At 67.2% G+C, this 18,399-nt stretch overlaps 7 protein-coding genes across 7 annotated transcripts; 3 read left to right on the top strand and 4 right to left on the bottom strand.

Moving 5' to 3' along the window:
* Positions 1-4: 4 nt before the first annotated feature.
* Q8F55_008444 (uncharacterized protein) lies at positions 5-3,508 on the bottom strand (the record flags this gene model as incomplete). Its single annotated transcript, XM_069356841.1, has 5 exons — positions 5-310; positions 344-578; positions 610-944; positions 980-1,701; positions 1,735-3,508. 5 exons carry the CDS (start codon positions 3,506-3,508, stop codon positions 5-7), a joined length of 3,372 nt encoding a protein of 1,123 aa, XP_069204778.1.
* Positions 3,509-3,512: 4 nt separating this feature from the next.
* Q8F55_008443 (uncharacterized protein) lies at positions 3,513-5,000 on the top strand (the record flags this gene model as incomplete). The annotated part of the gene is made up of 4 exons (XM_069356840.1): positions 3,513-3,532; positions 3,565-3,668; positions 3,701-4,215; positions 4,248-5,000. 4 exons carry the CDS (start codon positions 3,513-3,515, stop codon positions 4,998-5,000), a joined length of 1,392 nt encoding a protein of 463 aa, XP_069204777.1.
* A 34-nt stretch (positions 5,001-5,034) lies between these two features.
* On the bottom strand, positions 5,035-6,894 carry Q8F55_008442 (uncharacterized protein; the record flags this gene model as incomplete). Its single annotated transcript, XM_069356839.1, has 5 exons — positions 5,035-5,864; positions 5,897-6,006; positions 6,041-6,657; positions 6,693-6,811; positions 6,849-6,894. 5 exons carry the CDS (start codon positions 6,892-6,894, stop codon positions 5,035-5,037), a joined length of 1,722 nt encoding a protein of 573 aa, XP_069204776.1.
* A 280-nt stretch (positions 6,895-7,174) lies between these two features.
* Positions 7,175-9,852, top strand: Q8F55_008441 (uncharacterized protein; the record flags this gene model as incomplete). Its single annotated transcript, XM_069356838.1, has 10 exons — positions 7,175-7,327; positions 7,438-7,938; positions 7,972-8,185; positions 8,220-8,397; positions 8,433-8,516; positions 8,552-8,595; positions 8,629-8,901; positions 8,934-9,194; positions 9,227-9,535; positions 9,572-9,852. 10 exons carry the CDS (start codon positions 7,175-7,177, stop codon positions 9,850-9,852), a joined length of 2,298 nt encoding a protein of 765 aa, XP_069204775.1.
* A 419-nt stretch (positions 9,853-10,271) lies between these two features.
* Positions 10,272-12,838, bottom strand: Q8F55_008440 (uncharacterized protein; the record flags this gene model as incomplete). The annotated part of the gene is made up of 3 exons (XM_069356837.1): positions 10,272-11,821; positions 11,877-12,140; positions 12,181-12,838. 3 exons carry the CDS (start codon positions 12,836-12,838, stop codon positions 10,272-10,274), a joined length of 2,472 nt encoding a protein of 823 aa, XP_069204774.1.
* Positions 12,839-14,670: 1,832 nt separating this feature from the next.
* Q8F55_008439 (uncharacterized protein) lies at positions 14,671-15,487 on the top strand (the record flags this gene model as incomplete). The annotated part of the gene is made up of 5 exons (XM_069356836.1): positions 14,671-14,878; positions 14,911-14,995; positions 15,027-15,185; positions 15,216-15,406; positions 15,438-15,487. The coding sequence occupies 5 exons, from the start codon at positions 14,671-14,673 to the stop codon at positions 15,485-15,487; spliced, it is 693 nt and encodes a 230-aa protein (XP_069204773.1).
* A 26-nt stretch (positions 15,488-15,513) lies between these two features.
* Q8F55_008438 (uncharacterized protein) lies at positions 15,514-18,059 on the bottom strand (the record flags this gene model as incomplete). The annotated part of the gene is made up of 10 exons (XM_069356835.1): positions 15,514-16,176; positions 16,212-16,324; positions 16,358-16,471; positions 16,505-16,532; positions 16,567-16,670; positions 16,703-16,765; positions 16,798-16,908; positions 16,943-17,334; positions 17,366-17,928; positions 17,964-18,059. 10 exons carry the CDS (start codon positions 18,057-18,059, stop codon positions 15,514-15,516), a joined length of 2,247 nt encoding a protein of 748 aa, XP_069204772.1.
* Between the last annotated feature and the right edge of the window lie 340 nt (positions 18,060-18,399).

Genomic DNA, 18,399 nt, shown 5'->3' with positions numbered 1-18,399 from the left:
GGCTCTACTCATCCGGCCCAAACTGATACACCTTCACGCCAACGACCCTCTGATCTTCGGGCCTCCACGCCCACTGGTCCTTCCACGGGACCATCTCCGGGTCGTTGGCCCGCGCGCTCTCGTACGGCGCGCGGTGCTCGGCCGACAGCACGCAGCGGACGTAGACGGCCGCGTCGTCCATGAGAATGTCGGGTGCGGGGCGTCGGGGCCCGCTGAACGGCATGTCGATGATCGCGCGGAACGGGATCCGCGTAATGTCGGCGTCAGGCTTTGGAAACCGCGTCGTGTCGAACACCAAGATGCGGTCGCGCTGCTGTCAGCAATGTCCACACCCCCGGCTCACAGATGCAACGGCAAAGCGATGCCGGAACGACGCAAACCTGAACGCGGGGGACGGTGGGTCTTTCGCCGTCGCCAGGCCAAGAATGATGGTCCGCTGACCCAATGCGCGCCGCTTGTCCGCGTCCGTCTTGCCCCAGCGGCCCACGTGGCCCAAGAACGTCGACTTGTAGCCGAGTACGACGAGGAGCACGCCCGACGGGCGGAACATGACTAGGCAGTCGCCGACGATTTGGCACCTGGCGTCAGCGAGGCCATCGACCGACTCACAGGTTGTCGTGAACGTTGTGCCTGGTGAACCTCTCTCTCTCGATCAGCGACGCCCTAACATGCTCGTGTCTTGTCCCATCTAGCGTCCAGCCTCTGGCTTCAAAATCGACGACTCCCCCGACCGCCCTCGCCTTGGCAGCCAACTGGAAAGTAATGTTGTCATTGCGGATCGACACATCGCCATGGCCCAGATCAACCTGATAGACCCCCGACGCCAAGCCCTGGAGCATCTCTAACGAGCTCGTCCTCATCACACGTGTGCCCGAAGCCCGCTCGTACACGTCGATCTCGTCTTGGAATGCGCGAATGAACAGCTCGTCTCCAAGCCTCAAGCTCTGGGTTGTCAGCACATCCCTACACCACCACTCACCCCGTCATACAGGCTCAAACTATTCCTCCCGTACTCGATAATCTTCTCGTCGGTTTCGCCCGTCCTGCTTGCAACGTTTGTGGCGACCCGTCGGGTGCGCGCCACCGTCGAAGCCCCTTGGTTAAACGCTTCAACCACATGGATTTCCACCTGCTGATTTTCCAAGCTGCCGTCTAGATCGCCAGTGACGTGGACATCATACGTTCCCCAGCCGTTCGGGCGGCGCATTTCAACGAGCCGCGTGAAGCCAGGTGGTCCAGTGTTTGGCGGGCGGTAAGGCTTGTAGCCATCAGGGGCCTCGGCGAGAACGACATTGGAGCTGGAGCCTGGGCCACCCTCAATTTCGTAGTCACCAAAGGTCACGGGAGCATGTTGCCCAAATGTGCTCCATGCGCTGTTGGAGACCCAGATCTCCCACCACTTGTCCGCGTTGGTTGAGGGGCGGCCGGAGCGATTGCTGACCAGGATGACGGGCCCAATTGGTGTGTCCCACTTTTTCCGCCACATGAGGTTGTGAGGGTATCGGACGGGTGTGCCGACGCGCAGTGTGCGGCGGTCAAACGACACGACTGGCCCGGGTGCGCCAATACCATTGGTCCTCATGGTCACCGTGTTCCCGTCGACCGATTCGAAGCGGTAGTCGAACTCGAATACGTGTCGCAGCCAGCGGGCCTTCGGCTGGCCCTTGGCCCACGCCTGGAGCAACGCGAGGTGCTCCTCACCTGCATGTCAGCTCATTCCACAGCGCTACGTACACAGCCTGCGCGATTCATTTGGCGGCTTGGCGCGCCACGCATTGGAATGTTCGTACCACCAGTGCGCCAGTTTGTCCTGCGTACCGACACCAGGCGCGTTCCAGTACGCATTCTTGTACGCCCCAGACTTGGACAAGATTTCGTCCATGACGGGCGTGGAGCCTGCCTGCAGTAGCTGGTCCAAGGACAGCTTGGAGATCGAGTCGGAAAGGAGACGATGGTTGAGCAATCCCTCGTGGTGCTTGTTCTCACCGTCGCCGCCGTCGCTGCCGTCGCCGCCGTTTCCCCCGCGGGTCCTGCTCTGCACATCCGCGGGCTCCGGTGTGGCGGCTGGCGTGGCTCCAGACGTTGACGCCGTTGCAGCTGCCGCAGGCATCGATACAGGCTGGCTAGTGGGCGGGACGGTGGTCGGGGCGACCGTCGCCGAGCTCGTCGTGGTCGTGGTTCTTTTCCCAGTCGCGTGGTCAATGATCTGTTCAAAAAGGAGAGACCCGTCTGGCGCCCTCTTTGTGAACCTGCTCACGCCCGCCCTTGGCACCGCGCTTGCCGTGGCCGAGGAGACCGCCGGCGCGGGTGTCGACTCGTTGGCTGGGCCCGGCGGTGCGTTCGGGCTGGGCGAGGCTCCCCCAGCCGTGTCGGGGACGACGTACCCCTGGACCGGCGCAGGTCGCGGCGACTCAAAGCTGAACGTAGTGTCGCTCGACAGGGCGGGCACGTTGTGGGCGGGCTTGGGAGCGGGTTCGGGGGTGCGCTCCATGTCTGGCCCAGGGTCTTGCTCTGACCGAGAAGACCTGCCCTCGCCCCCGCTACTCTTTCCCTGGCGGGCGGTGTAATAATCGGCCATCCTGTAAAAGAACAGCGGCTTCCCCGAGGCCGGTTGGAAAGTGTAGACCGGCGCGCCGTCGGCTAGCTCGGCGACATCTTCGAATGTCACGGGCGGGATGGTGTAGTCGATGGCGGCCTCGGGCGTGGGTGAGCGGTCCGCGGTGGACTTGGGGGAGAGCGCAGCCGTGGGTGAGGACTCGGGCTTGGGTGGGGACTCGGGCTTGGGTGAGGACTGGGGCTTGGGTGAGGACTGGGGCTTGGGAGAGTACGCGGGTTTGAGCGGCCGGCGGGCCTTTGGGGAGCGATGAGCGGCTGTCGCCTTGGGTGGGGGGGATGACGCGCCGAGGCTGAACCCGGCGTCGTTGCCGGACGCGCCGAAGCTGAACGTGGCGGTACTGGCCGTAGTGGAAGGGGCGTCAAGGCTGGATGTTGCGTTGCTGGCAGGCGCACCGAAGGTGAACTTGGTGTCCCTGGCAGGTGCCTCGCCATCCCCTTCCGCGGCAGGCGCCTCTGGCCGTGACGGCGGCTTCTTCAAATCGTTCTGGTAGTCCATCCAGCGAAGCTCATCAAAGCTGGCGCCTTTGTACTCTCCCATGGCGCTGATCAAGTGAAAATGGTGCGGGGGAGGAAGGGGCGAGTTCCGGCCAAGAGGCCCGTCGCGCTGCCAGGTTGGCTTGTAAGGAGACGCCCGCGTGCCCGTCGATGGAGGAGGCGGAGGTGGACGAATGCCGTAGAGGTTTCTCTGGTAGTCTAACCAGCGAAGCTCTTCAAAGCTGGCTCCCTTGTACACCGGCATGGCATTGATCAAGTGAAAATGGTGCGGAGGAGGAAGCGGCTCGTTGGGGCCAACAGGCGGCCCGCGCTGCCAAGTTGGCACGTAGCGAGGCGCCTCAGTACCAGTAACTGGCGGGGGAGGAGGCGGGCTAGTGTCGTAGGGGAAGAAGAGCATGTCGATGGGGTCCGCGATACGAACGTGAGCTGCGCGTGGCGGCGCTCGCTGGCCAGCGGGTGGAAGCGCGAGTTCCTGCGCCAGCCCGTTGCAGTGGACCGAAAGGCGTTCTACCTCGACCTCGAGGCGGGCGGCGGCGCCGTCGACTGGCGCAAGCTGGGTAGGTCCTATCCCGTGCCCGCTGACCCCTAGCCATCCTCTCCGCCGTCACCGACGCGCGCTGGGCCGCGTGCCGTGCGCGCGAGGCGTGGGTCACCGCGCCGTCCCACTGCGTCGACTACCTATCGCCGACCTTTCACGACGTGTACAACGGCTCGATCATCTACGTCGCGGGCGGGGCGGCGGACGCCGGGTTCACGAGCTTTGCGCTCGACACGACCTCGCTCGCGACCGCGCCGTTCCCCATCCCCCTCGACACGGAGGACGCGCAGGACGTGCGCGGCGCCGGCGTGGGCTTCCTGCGCGAGGGCGAGGTCTGGGTCACCCGGGGCAGCGGCCGCCCGCGCGCGCTGTTCAGGCCGGCCCTCGACCTGCCCTTCGACCCGCGTAGCGAGGCGACCAACGACGCGCACTGCGCGGGAGAAGGCTACAGCGTCTTCCGGTACGTCGTTGGGTCGAACCGCGATCGCGTGTTCCGCGTAGTTGAGAGCGGGGTGGGCGGCACGGCTAAGATCGCGCTCGAGCTCCCGTTCCCCATGCCCCATGCGGTGAGTGCCCCCCGAGGCCGGGCTGACGCCAGCGCCTGTGCCCCGACGCCGAGCTGCTGCTCCTGTACGCCGGCACGAGCCTCGCGGTCTTCGACCGGGCCTCGGCGGCTTTCCTCACGTCCGTCGACTTTGACGCTGCGCCCTTCGCCGCGGTGTATGACCTCGGCCTGCGTGCTGTCACGGGGGGCTGCGCGCCCGTGCGAGCCTCTGTCCCTGCCCGCGCCGCCCGCGCCGACGAGCACGCGTTCGCGCACGCCCCCCGCCCTAGGCTCGGGGGTATCGCCGAGGTGCTCGTCATGGACGGCGGCGTGCTGCTCCTCCGCGGGACGCAGGGCGACATTATACTGATCCGCGGGTACAAGGAGGCTTTCCACGCGGCAGCCTGCGGCGACGACGCGCTCCTCGCCGCCCGCACCACCCTCCTCAGGCCGGGGTACGGCGACGAGCTCGACCGCGTCGCGGTGCACATCTACGGGCCCCGCGTCCTGGTCGTCGCGCCACACGCCACCGCGTGCGTCGACACGCGGGACCTCGGCGCGCCCGCGCTCCCGCTCATCCTCCTCGCGACGCCAAACCAGAACGACCACCGCCCCCTGCCTGTCCAGGCGCGCGCGACGCTCGACGGCCGCGGGATATATCAGACCGTGCCGCTGCGTGGACTCCGCGGCGCCACCAACGGCGGCATGCGGTGGCTGCCCGAGTGGGACGCCGACGCCACGAAGCGCCCGTACTTTGCCATCCGGGCCTGGAGCTTTGAGCCGGAGGCCGAGTGCCCCGCAGTGTAGATACAACCATGCATGGACATTGGGTACGTGCCACTCACGCCGCATCGGCGCGCAGAAAGTCGAAATCCGCGCCCTGGTCCGCCTGCACGACCTTGTCGTGGTACAGCCGGGCGTAGCCCCGCGCCGGGCGCTTCTTCCCCCTCCCCTCGACCTTCCACTTGTCCAGCCTAGCGTGGAGCTCGTCCTCGGGCAGGTCGAGTGTGATGCTCCGCGCCTCGACGTCGAGCTCGATCCAGTCGCCGTCGGCGACCACAGCGAGTGGCCCGCCGACCGCCGCCTCGGGCGCAACATGCAGCACGACGGCGCCGCTCGCCGTACCGCTCATCCTGCCGTCCGAGATCCGCACCATGTCCTTGACGCCTGTGCGCGCGAGCTTCTTGGGGATGGGGATGTAGCCCGCCTCTGGCATGCCAGGGTGCCCAACCGGCCCAATGTTCTGCAGAACAAGCACCGAGTCGGCGGCCACATCGAGGTCCGGGTCGTCGATGCGCGCCATGAGGTCGTCGGCGTCTCTGAAGACGACGGCGCGGCCGCGGTGCTTCTTGAGTGCGGGGGACATGGCGCTCTGCTTCAGCACGGCGCCGAGGGGCGCGAGGTTGCCGCGAAGGACCACGAGCGACGCCGACGGCGCGAGCGGGTTGGACCGCGGGCGCACAATGTCCTGCGGGAAGGAGGAGGGGTACGCTTCCAGCTCGGCGCCGAGCGTCTTGCCCGTGATGGTCATGGCGTCGAGGTGGAGCAGGTCGCCGAGCTCGCGCAGCAGCGTCGGCACGCCGCCGGCCTTGTAGAAGTCCTCCATGTAGTTGTTGCCGCTGGGCTTGAGGTCGACGAGCAGCGGGACACGGCGGCCGATGCGGTCAAAGTCTGGGGTCAGGTTCGTCTCCTGCCGCACCTACCATCCAGCGTCAGGTCGAGGCCCTCGACGCGCCCGGCGATGGCGAGGAGGTGCACGACGGCGTTGGTGCTGCCGCCGATTGCTTGGAGGATGGTGATGGCGTTTTCAAAGCTGCTGTCAGCGGTGTACGCGAGCCAGGACCCACCTCTTGCGCGTCAGCACCTCGCTAGGCGGCCTCAAGCACCCCGTGGCCAGCTTGCCCGTGAGCTCGGCGACGCGCAGCCTCTGGCCACCGTTCGCCGGTGGACAGGCGCTACCCAGCGGCGCAATCCCCAGCGCCTCGGAGATGATGGCCATGGTCGACGCCGTGCCCATGACCCCGCAGGTGCCCGCGCTCGGCACGAGCTCATTCCCGACCTGCGCAATCTCCTCAATGTCAATCTCGCCGGCGCGGTACTTGGCCCAGTACCCGCGGCAGTCGGTGCACGCGCCGACGCGCACGCCGCGGTGTGACCCCGTCACCATCGGCCCGACTACCAGCTGGATGGCAGGCACGTTGGCACTGATCGCGCCCATGAGCTGCGCCGGCACCGTCTTGTCGCACCCGCCGATGAGGACCACGGCGTCCATCGGCGCCGCGCGGATCATCTCCTCCGTGTCCATCGACATGAGGTTGCGCAGGAACATGGACGTCGGGTACGCGAACGACTCGTGCAGCGAGATGGTCGGGAAGGTGACGGGGAGCGCGCCCTGCAGCATGACGCCGCGCTTGACGGCCTCGATGAGCTGCGGCATGTTGGCGTGGCATGGGTTGTAGCCCGACTGGGGTCAGCGCGGATACACGCGGCAGTCCCCACCCCCGTGTCTATCACGCCGATGATCTTGCGGTCCAGCGCGTCGTCGCTGTACCCCGCGCCCTTGATGAACGCCTTGCGGAGGAACAGGGCAAAGTCGTTGTCGCCATAGTTTGTGAGGCCTGGGGGTGAGCGGGGCGCCTGCCTCGCTCAACTCACCTGCTCGGAGGCCCGTAGGCTCTTCGGTCGTCGTCGTCTCGCCCATCTCGTGCGAGTCGCGCTGCTGTTGTCGAGGATGGGGGGGATGAGGCCGTCAAGAGCCGCCCCCCACCCCCGCGCCGGGCTTATGACCACGGCGTCACCGGACATCTCCGATCCAACCATGTGCCGTTTGAATCAACCCGCCTGGAGCAGGAAACATCCGCGTCGACATCGCACATCTCCTCTTCCGCATCAACTCGTCCATCCACTCGTCTGACTGCCTCTCGACGTCGACAACGACGGCCCCAGCGCGGCCCCGAACACCTCCACACACTACCCCGCCCATGGACCACGACAGCCACCAGGAAGCGTCGCCGTCGACGACCGCGGCGGCAGTCGCCGCCGTCACGTCGGGCACAGACCCAGACTCCCACCGCCCGTTCAAGCGCTCCCGCATCCGCCAGGCGTGCGACCGGTGTCGTGCACGCAAGTCCAAGGTGAGTAGGGGGGGGGGATTCGGCATGGGAGACGGTGCTTTTCTGCGCCGGAGTCCACCCCCCGGCCATCCCGGAGACGTCGGAGGAAGCCGCCCACTCACACTCCACAGTGCGGAGACCTGCGACCCTGCGAGCCGTGCATCTCGGCCGGCGTGACGTGCGAGGACTGGCGGCCAGGTGGATCGACGCCGATAAAGCATGAGTCGGACGGCGTGTACGTCCCGTCGGCGCCGGCGACAGCACCGCCGCGCCAACGACACGCCGTTACAAACGACTGGCCGCTTGTGCCCCGCGACGGCCGCTTCCTCCGCCTCGCGTTCCCCTACGACACCATCTATCGCACGGAGCGGGGCAGTCACACGTGTTTCTCGTTCAGCTCGGGTCTGGGACTCTTGCAGTACCTCCACGAACACCACAAGCTCGTCAACCCCGAGCCTGGCGCCGGGATGGAGGACCCGCTGAGCTTCCTCCTCGACATGCCCGCGAACCCGCTCCTGCCGCCACTCCTCACCGTTCCCCCCGAGGAGCGCGACGCGGGGGGCAGCAAGGGACAGGACGTGGTAGATGAGGCCCTCTGGACGCAGCTCAGCGAGCAGGTCGGCTTGACGATTGTGAGTAGCAGGGCTTCATGCAGCTGACCCCAGATCTGGACCCTCGTCCGCCAGTTCCTCGAAACGTCGTACCTGTTCTGGCCGACGTTCCTGCTTCGCGAGTTTGTCGAGCTGTCACAGGACCCAAGGGAGCGCTGCAAGCCGGATTTCATTTGTCTCTTGCTGAGTATCTGCGCGCTGGCGTGTCGCGAGAGCGGCGCGGGGCGGACAACAAAGGAGGACCCGAGCGAGGCGCTGTTCGACTTGTGTAAGTTGGCACCGAGGCCCCCGCTCACACCCAGACTGGCAGGTCCGACGCCGCTACCCGACCGCCGACTGGTCGACCCTCACGTCCATCCAGTCGGTGTTCTACCTCGCCATGTACTGCTACGGCGGCTCGGGCCCCAACGGCGTGGTCATGGGCCACACACTGGCCAACGAGGCCGTGTCGCGGGCTCTGGACATTGGCCTGCATCGAAGGTGGGTGGTTTACCGCTGTCCGTCTAACCCACCAGCGTCGAGGTGTACAGCCAAACCTTTGCCCGCCACGAAGTCGCTGTCCGCGCGCGGACGCTGTGGGCCGTCTTCTGTGTCGACAAGTGAGCTCGGGTTCGTCCAGTTGAGCTGACGTCAGAATCCAGATGGCGTATGGTCGCCCGCCGATGCTCCGGCTGTGTGGTGAGTGGCTCCCCGCACCCCCGCTGACCACAGAAATCGACATTGACGAGATCCCGCTCGACGTCAACTCGACGACCGAGCGGCTCACCCTCGGCGGCCCGACCTACCTGCCGTACCAGCGCGCCTGCGTCCGCCTGTACATGGTCCTCGAGCGTGTCATTGAGAAAATCAACATCCCGGCGTGCACGGCCTCCAGCGTGATCAACCAGATCTCTCAGGGATCGCGGAGGATACGCGAAACGGCCGTCCACCCCGAGGGCTGCGCGTGCAACCACCAAGCGCTCGACTTTGACGACGAGCTGAAGAGTGAGCCACGCCGTCGACCACGCTGACCCCAGTGATCAACACGTACCGCTCGCAGGACCTCCCGCCCTCCTCACAGGACATGGAAGACGACAACATCTTCCACTGCCACATCGAGCGCCTGCGTACACTCGCCGCCTGGGTCAAGGTCTTCATCTACCGCCACCTGTTCGCCGTGCACAACACGGACGTCGGAATCGAGTACCCGAGCCGCAAGTACGCCAAGGAGCTGCTGCACTGGTCGCAGGATCTGCTCGCATCGCAGCGCAAGATTCTCCAGCGCGGGAGTCTCACTGGTGGGTGCGGTCGAGGACATTGCTAACCCCAGACTGCGGCGCCATTTGCTCGTACCAGATCTCGCAGGTCGGCCGCGGCCTCATCCCCGTGCTCTACCTCTCCAAGCACATGACGCCGGAGCAGCAGGAGCCGCTGGGGCAGCACCCCGAGGCGTTCCGCACGGCACTGAGCCTCGCCGTCAAGCTCCTCGGCGACCTCGGCATGCGGTTCCCCGCTTCCGCCCGCAGCATGGACATTATCGACGCCGCCGCGCGCCGCCTCGACGTGGATATTACGCTAGAAGGCGAGGTGCGGCTCCCGGGCCACGTCCGCCGTCCCCCACGCTCCCAGTCTGACCGATGTGAGTTGATCATGTCGTGTCCAACTCACACCCCAGGGATGAACCACCTGCCGCTCTCCAACCCCCTCGCCATGCCGCTCCTCACCTCGTCGTTTGACTTTGTCGGCCTCGCGACCGATGCCGACGGGTCAAACATCTTTGGCCCGTACGCCGACTTTGGGCGCGAGGGGAGTCAGCAGGATGACGGCGTCGGTGCGAGCTCGAGCGGCGTCGACGGCGAGCACACGGGCGAGTACGGCCTATCAGAGCACGCGCCAGAGATCCAGGCGCTGCTGGGCCTCTCACAGGCGACGGACCGCGGCGACTCGAGGTCGTAGCCGCAATCGCCAACCGCCGGCATCTGTATTCCTTGTATCCTTGTATGATGTGCTTTTGATGACCGAGGGCCTATGACTGATACCGACACCTGCCCATCTCAAGCCACGAGCACGGCATCAGGGCGTGCGGTCGCCGCCTGGAATAACCGAACGCGGGTGACCGACTCGCGTGCCAAGAGTCGGAGGGTGCATGATGCCCGGTGGCGCACCGACGCCGCCGGCCATGTCCGCGGCGACCGAGACGACCCCGACATTGTCGGCCAGTTCCGACGCCGCACCGAGCGTTTCCAAAGTGGCAATCTGATTCAGGCTGGCGGGTGACTCGCGCGACTGAGGCGACTCACGCAACGCCGCCGCAGCCCCCGGTCGCTTGTCTGTGCGCCGCTGCGCAAACCCTGCATAGCTATTGTACAACCAATCTACAGTGCGCGCTGCTCGAGCGGCTGCGGCGGCCGGCGCGGCCAGTGCGCCCCGCCGCGCTCATGGCTCTCCTGGTACGCGGCGTCGCGCCGCTCGTCGTCGTAGTACTCGTGTGTCTGTTTTGTGGGCGAGACCTGCACGCGGGGGACTGGGAGCCCGCCGATGAATAAGGCTTCGCGGGATGTGTGGCGGGTGTGCCCGTGGCCGTGGTCGTCGCGAGACGCGGTACGCGCGTGGCCCCGCTCGTCGCGGTACTCGTGCGACGGCGTGCGTTCGTGCGAGTGTGCGCGCGGGAATTCGCGCCGTGGCGCGCTGTGCGAGTCGCGCCGGCCCCGCTCGTCGCGCCTGCCGTCGCTCGTGGCACTCGCAAAACTCAGCACGCTCTCGTTGCTCGCGTTGCTCTCGCCGCTCTCGCGCCGTGTAAACTCGGGGTGCGCCTCGAGCGGCGGGAGCGGCACCGTCGCGCCGGGCGGCTTGGACACGGTGACGGCGGGGGGTGCCACCTTGGCCGTGTCGGTGCGCGCGAGCATTCTCAACGCGAGCCCGCGCACCTCCTTGCCGCCCGAGTCGAGCCGCCGCCCGACCTCGGCGATGAGCCGCGCCTCGGCTTCCGCGACGGGGAAACGCGCACTCAGCGCGCCGAGCAGCTCGACAATCGACACGAGGTCCGCGCGGTGGTCGTGCAGCACGTCGGCGGACCGCACCATGCCGCTAAGCAGCGTGTGGGCCGCGGCCGTGAGGTGCGTCACCGCCGTGTAGTCTGCGTGCTGGAGCAGCCCCTGCCGCCGGTAGTGCGTGTAGATCTGCAGCAGCGACAGGGACAGTCTCACGGCCGCGCGCGTGGCAAGCGACTTGCCGGGTGTGCGGGGCTGCGCATGCGTCGGCGAGATGACGGGCGGCGGCTCGAGGTGCACCTGCACATCTGGTGTCGGCGGGGCCGGCGCGTCGAGCTCGGCTACGAGCGCCTCGCGGGCGATAAGCACGCGCGCAAACGTGATTGCCGCGTTGACCCGCAGGCCCTGGAGCACGAGAAACTTTGGCCCGATCGGCTCCTTGTCCTTTTCGATCTTGAGGAAAGCGGGGAGGCCGGCCTCGATCTTGTCGAGTCGGTGGGCGGTGCGCCCGAATAGCTCGGAGCGCGAGAGTGGCGCCGACCCGTCGTCGTGGTAGCTCCGCTTGGGCTGCTTGACGCTGTTGATCATGGGGAGGACCTGGCCGAGGACGATGACGACGTCGAGCATTTTGATGTTGGCGGCGAGCGAGACAGCGCGCTCGCGCTCCTGCTGGTCGACGACCTCGGTGCGCTTCACCGCCTCGACGGCCGGCAGGTCGATGGTGCAGTCTGACAGCTTGATCAGGCTCGGGCGGCCGTGCGCGTACGCCAGCGACGTGTCGAGGATGTACAGACCCCAGAAGAGTCTGATGCGGATCTGGGTCGTGATCGAGTCGAGGTCGAAGCCCTCGTACGACTTGTGCAGGCCGGCGGCGTAGGCGAGGCTGATGGCCTCGCCGACGTAGCTCGACGCGACGCCGGCTGACAGCTCGCGGCCTTGGGTATAGAGTGCGAGGTCTGGTATCAGCGCCGTGGGCAACAGCTCACTTACGATACAGCGCCAGGATGTACCGAATGTCCAGCTTGGACCCGCTTATCCGCATGAGGTAGAGGGCAAACTCGTAGTACTGGCGTCCGGGGTCGCCGCGCTCCTCGGCCGGCAGCAGGTCTTTTGCTGCTGGCACCAGGCGGGCCGTCGCGGCGAGGATGGACATGAGGAACGCGCCGTACTGCGGCGTGCATAGCAGGCGGCGGCGGGTGACGGCTGCGAACTCGGCGAGGAACGACGGGCCATGGAGCAGGGGGAAGAAGATTGCTGGGGACGTGAGTAACCATCCATTGGGGCAGCGACGCACGGGAGTTGAGGTGCAGCGCAATCAACGCGTACATGCGCTCGCTGTCGCACACATCGAGAAGCAGGTCGAGGTAGTCGACCTTGTCGTCCAGCGGCGCGACCAGCGGGACACTCCTGTTGGCGTGCCAGGTGAAAAAGTCGCCGTCGGCCTCGGCCGCGCCGTCCTCGCCGTGCTCCGACACCTGGATGGTGGACACGAGGCCGAGGCGCGCAAACAGCGGCAGGGAGGACGACGGGCCGGCGTGCACGAGCTGGTCGTCGGCGTCAACGAGCAAGAGGTGGGCTGGGCCGGCGGGCGCGGCCTCGGTCGACGGCCGACGGGCTGGCGGCGCAGACGGCGCGGGCAGTGGCTTGGTCGCCCGTGCGGGCAGGTCGGATGCTGACAGGGCGCGCGGGCGCGGCGATGGCGCGGGCACGGTGAGCAGCGACTCGACGCTCGCAATCTTGGGCTTGACCTCGCGCGCTGGCGAGCGGCCGGTGGGCGAGAGGGAGCGTTTGCGCGGCCGCGCGACTTCGAGGTCGCCGTCCTTGCTCGCGGCGCTGCGGCTGCTCCCGCTCGACGCTGGGCGGGCGTCCTCGACCGCAGGCGGCGGGGCGGGCGGTGTCGGCGCTGGTGTGAGTCCTGCACTCCCCGCGGCCGCCTCGACCCTCCGCGCCATGTGTTTTGGCAGCGAAAAAGAACAGGTGATGTCGGCCCGCGCGCATCGGGAACACGGCCGCTCGCCGTCACAGCGCACCTTGCGCCGGCGGCACACGTCGCACGCGACGGCCATCTTCCAGCGCACGTCGGCGGGGTTGAGGTCGGCGGGGGTGGGAGCGGCGGGAGGGGGAGGGGATGTGGATGAGCTCGAGGCAGAGGCTGAGGCTGGAACTGGTGTCGCGGGCGTGACTGCGACGGGAGTGAGGCTGTTACTCGACCTGCTGCTGCCCGCGTCGGGTGAGGGCGGCGCGAGCATCGCTGGGAGAGGAGGGGAGACGGATGGAATGGATGCAGGAAGCGACTTTGTCGGGGAGCTGGGTGCTGCGCCGGCGGCAGCGCCAGTGGCGTCGGCGTCGGAAACGGGAGCGGGGGGAGGGGGAGCAGCTGCCGCCACGGCGGCCGTAGATGTCGTTGTCGTTGCACTCATGGTGTGCTTGCAAACTGTTCGGTGGCACCGATGGGCGCGGGAGTCGCAATGGCGTGTGGTCGCGTCGTCGTCGTCGCGCTCGCCCAGCCGAGGGGACGTGGTGGGTACAACAACAATGGAGAAGAAGAACACTGAACAAGCACGGCTCGACGCGTTGAGGAATACTCGCGGCGGGCGGCGTGGTGGTCGAGCTCGAGCCAGAGCCATGCGGCGGCGTCGGTGCTGGCCGCGGACGATTGGGTTTGGAATAGCGCAGAGTGCTCGGACAAGCGCGACGACGACGCCGGGGGCCGCTGGCCGGTGCCGCCGCAGCACCCAAGGGCGGGGCGGGGCGTCTGCCGCGGCTCGTCCCCCGCCGAGCCTTGTCGCTCCGATGCCGTGCTCTGCGCGACAAATGGTGCTGGCCGTGACCAAGGAGGCGTGGCACGCGCCGCGCGCGTCCCATGTCGTCATTGTCACCATCCAATGTCATCCAGGCGAGTTATCACGCCATTTCTTATCTTTTCAGATGATTTTGACGACGCGAATTGCCACTTTTTTTCGTCGTGCTGATGCTGCTCGCCGCCGGCCCCACAAAGTAGTCAGGGCACATTCCTGGCGACAGAGCCGACGAGGCCAGCCTCGGTGATCCGATAGAGGCGTGCTCGCTCGCTGGCTCAAGTCAGCGCAACTGGTGCCGACGACCGACGCCCTCCCCCGCCAGCACGTCATTGCCGCCGGCGCATCACCATTGCCCCCGCCATCGCCGCCCCAGCTGACGACGATCCGTGGCGTCGACGCTGCTGTCACCGACCTGCGCGTCCAAACTTTCGGAATGTCCGGCGCATCGGAATACTCACGCGTAAACAGCGCCGATGGTGACAGCGACACTGGTGACACCTTGAATCGGCCTAGCACCGTAGTGTGGTGCCTAACGTCGTCCATTCAGCCCGTCGCGCGTACGTCGGTGCCAGCACGTGCTCCCCCCACGCTCCCCCCGCCCTGTGTCCCCGCAGCTCCACCACTAGCCCCAGGCGACCTCCCCGCGGCCGTCTGGTCCGAGATTAGCACACTACACCACATGATACCGCGACCATGCGGTGCGGTTCACAAGACGCCGGTCGTCTCGGCGGATGGCGTGCGGCGGGCGTGCGCGAGTGGTTGCGAAATCGGCAATAGGGGCGGCGGCCGTTGGGGTCCCCGCGGAAGATGACGCCGGTGTTGTGAGTTGAGTCTGTCTCCAACGCGTGTCAACATCCCCTCGCCACTCGTTGCATCGGCGAGCGCGTCGACTCCAGTGCTCGTCGTTGTGCAGACCTCTGGCAACGTCGAGTGGCGGCGAACCGCACCGATGTGTCTCAGATCCCATTCATATCTGAGACACGATGGACGAGGACACCAGGCTCATCGAGCTCACCTCGAGCTTGTGTCGACTCCGACTGACCATCCTGACCATTGCCATGCGCATCCACCTCGCAGTTGTGCTGATTCCCCTCGCCGCGGCGCACCTGCCAGACCCGGCCAACCTCACCAACGCCGAGGCGCTGCGGCGCGGCGTGCCCCTCCCCCGGCCGCGTGCCATCCCCCCTCGCTGTGCGCCAGCTCCCGGGCCAAGCTGATACAAGGCATCGACGACGGCTGCGACCCCCGCGCCGAGTGGGAGCGTCAGAGGCTCGCACGCCAGGGCCCAGGGCCGAGCAACACGGTCATGTAAGCTGCCCGACGCGCACCGCTGACCCAGACCCAACCCCAACGCGCCGACGCTCTTCGCCGCGTCGTGTCTCCTCCCCAGCATACAGTTGACCACGCCGCCCGACCAGAGCAACCACGTCCTCTCTGCCACGTGCAACAACCAGCTCAGCGCTCCGCTGGCCGCGAGCATCAACCTCGGCGCGTGCCTGTGAGTGCTGTGCCGCGCCGCTGACACCAGCTCGTTCGACCGCGTCACGTTGAGCATGCAGTGCCCGGGGCGCAGCAACCCCGCCGTTTCCTTCCCGTTCGCAGGCAACGCCGTGTTCTGCTTCCTCTTTGTCAACACCGCCATCATCCAGCTCAGCTGCTACTTCAGCCAGGGGGCTCCGGCAGGCCCCCCGCGCGGCCCACAGTCGATCGTCAACCTCAGTGAGTGCGCGACTCGGCGCGCTGACCCCAGACAACTGCGTCGGCAATTTCAACGGGCAGCTGGCGTGTGTCAAGACATAGGTGTGGGCTTGTAGCCGATGCAGGCGCTACGGCCCCTCGAGGTTGAGAATATCGCCGAGGAGGGTGGCGTACAGGCCCGAAGTCGTCGACACAGTCGTCGCCGCCTGGGCGTCCCAGATCGGCTGGAACAGCACGTCCTGCTGCTCGGCGTCGACAAACAGGTGGTCCGCGGCCGGCAGGTCCCACGGCTGTCGCGGGGCGAAGTCGCTCGGGCTGAAGCCGGGGTTGGCGAAGGGTGCGGGCTCGGGATCTGGCACCGGTGGCGGAGGAGGCGGGGCGGCCGGTTCCTCGACGGCGTCGCTGCCGCCCGAGCCGCGCTCCGTGTCCAAGTCCGTCCGGGGCAGCTTCCACCGCTTGCCGAGCCGGCTCAGCAGCACCGCAAAGCCTCTGATAAAGTGCTGGTCGTCGATCGCGGCGCGCTGCAGCGCCGACACGGTCCGCCCGAGCAGGCTAATCACCGTCGACATGCCGTGCTGCACCACGCCAACGGCGAGCGCCTTGTACAGAAACGTCGTGGCGAACAGGATGTGCTGGAAGATGCGCGACGGGCAGGTGCGCAGCTTGCCCTCCTTTTCCAGCACGTCGAGCGTGATGTCGAGGATCTGGCGCGCGGCGGAGACGGCTTCGTACACCCACGGGCCCTCGACGGCGTTGAGGAGGAACGGCGTTTCCCAGGCAGGGTCTTTGCGCTGGCCATCAGCACGGCGGTGTGCAGCATACTCACCGCAAGCGCTCGCCGCCGACGCTGCTGGTACGACCGCAGCGCGAGCGAGTTCGAGTACAGCACAATGTAGTGGAACTCGAGGCTGAGGACGTCGGACGCGATCGTCTGCATTTCTGGGCGTCAGCGCGGCACACAGCCCTACGCACTGAGGATATGGGTGCAGCGGTCCCGGATGTAGCGCATGTCAAGGTGCAGACTGCGCAGGAACGCCTCCCAGTCGCCCGTCTGTAGCAGTGTGTTGGTGATCTCCTTGCTCCAGTCTGTGTGTCAGCGGCATCACCAGAAGGACGTACACAAGTGCTGCTGGATCGCGCCCATGATCTGGAGTCAGCGCCGCGGCGTCACGCCCACCCACATGTGCGTTGTTGCCGAACGCAAACACCTCGGATCCCCAGCGGTCGGTCGGAACGACCGACTCGAAACGCACGGCGAGGGATTCCCACCAGCGCGACGTCATGCCTGGGGTCAGCGCGTCCCGAATCCCCACTCACTCGGCTGCATCACGGCGCTGCGGCCCAGTCTGCTCGCAATGTGCTGCTCGGCGTTGAGGCAGTCTGGCGTCAGCGCAGCCTAGCAGCCCACTCACAGATCCACGTCTTGATGACCCGGTCCTGCCGCCAGTCCTCGGCACCCCGCTTGTCCGACGTGAACACGGCGGCTTTGAGATCGAGCTCCTGCGCCAGTCTCACCGCAGAGCCTAGAGTCAGCCGCACCCAAGCCCCCACACGCACCGATGCTCGTCCAGCAGTACGCGTCATACTGCTGGCTAGGTTGGAGCAGCCGCGCCTCCTCGGAATCCGGCTCGGCCGCCGCCTTGCGCCGGCGCGAAAAGTCGGTCAACATGGGCCACTCGGACAGCAGCAGCAGGGCCTCCACCGTGCTGACTGTCCTGAGCGACAGATCCCCGTCCATCAAGCGCGAAATCTCGCTCCGGACCCACTGCGACACGTCGGCGTGGATGCGGTGGGCCCGGCCCTTTGTCAGCACGTCCGAGTACCGCGACGCGATGGCGATGATCGAGCCGAGCAGCAGGCCCTCGTCCTGGACGAGCGTGTCGAGGTACGACGAGCCGAACACGTGCGGGTGGACCAGCGGGTACAGCGGCGACATGCGGAGGACGAAGCTGGGGTCAGCGGGGCCGCGGCAGCACTCACAAGTTGAGCAGGGCCCTCGCCTCGTGCTCTGTCAACGCGCCGTCGAGCACCGGCTCCCACTGCATCCACGGGGACGCCGCGGAGGACGCAGCCGGGGCCCATGCGTCGGGGCTGGGGTTCGGCGACGGCTCGACGACCGCAGGGGCAGTATACCGCAGCGAGGAGGCGCTGGCGAGCAGCCGCAGCGCGTCGTTGGGGTTCTGGAGGTGCGACGAGACCAGCGCCGTATCGGTATCCGCGTGAAAGTCGTCGTCGTCGGGCGCTGCCGGCGCCGGTGACGGTGGGGCTTCCCTGGGGCGAAAGTACAGCGAGGTGGGGGACGCGGCGCGCGAGTAGCCGCGCTCAATGTCGGACGGGCGGTACGGCGACGCCGGCGGCGGGCTGTGGTGCGCGGCGCGGCGGTACGACGGCGCGGCGGGCTCCAACTCGACCGCGTTGCTCGGGACGGCGTACCGCACGACCGCGGGCATCGACCGCACGCACTCGCGCGACTCGCGGATGCACCGCGCGCAGGGCCCGCTCGACGGGTTGTCGGGGTCGCCAAAGTTGCATTTTAGTTTGCGCTGCGGTTAGAGCGTGGGCGAGGGGGGGCACGCACCGCTCGGCATGGGTAGCATGCTCGGTAGGTGCGTTTCTGGCGCTTGGAGTCGGGCTGGGCAGCGTCTGCGTCGGCGGCGAGAGGGGACGGCGGCATGGTTGGCGAGATGGGTGAGATGGAGGACGGCGAAGGGCGAGTTGTTGTCGGCGGCAATTATCGGAGTGGAGCCGAGCGACGGCGCCGGCGTCGGCGTCATGACCCCTGCCCAGCCCCCCTCTCCCAGCCCCCCTCGCTCTCGACTATCGCCTGTCGCAACGGCCGGGCGATAAGGAGCGCAGCAGCGCAGCAAGCATAGCCCGCCCCGCCCGCTGGAAGACTTCGCGCCGATGCCGAGCCCTCCGACGCCGAGTCGGCCCCTGTCGGCTGCTCGCGGGCTGCGTCGGCAAAAGGCCGAGGGATGCCGCGCGGTTGGAAGCCCACATGACTGCTCTGGCTA

The sequence above is a fragment of the Vanrija albida genome (assembly GCF_041260175.1).
Source record: "Vanrija albida strain AlHP1 chromosome Unknown contig_7, whole genome shotgun sequence".
NCBI lineage: Eukaryota > Fungi > Basidiomycota > Tremellomycetes > Trichosporonales > Trichosporonaceae > Vanrija > Vanrija albida.
Note: the sequence above shows the minus strand (reverse complement) of the source record. Positions and strands in the feature narration are given on the sequence as shown.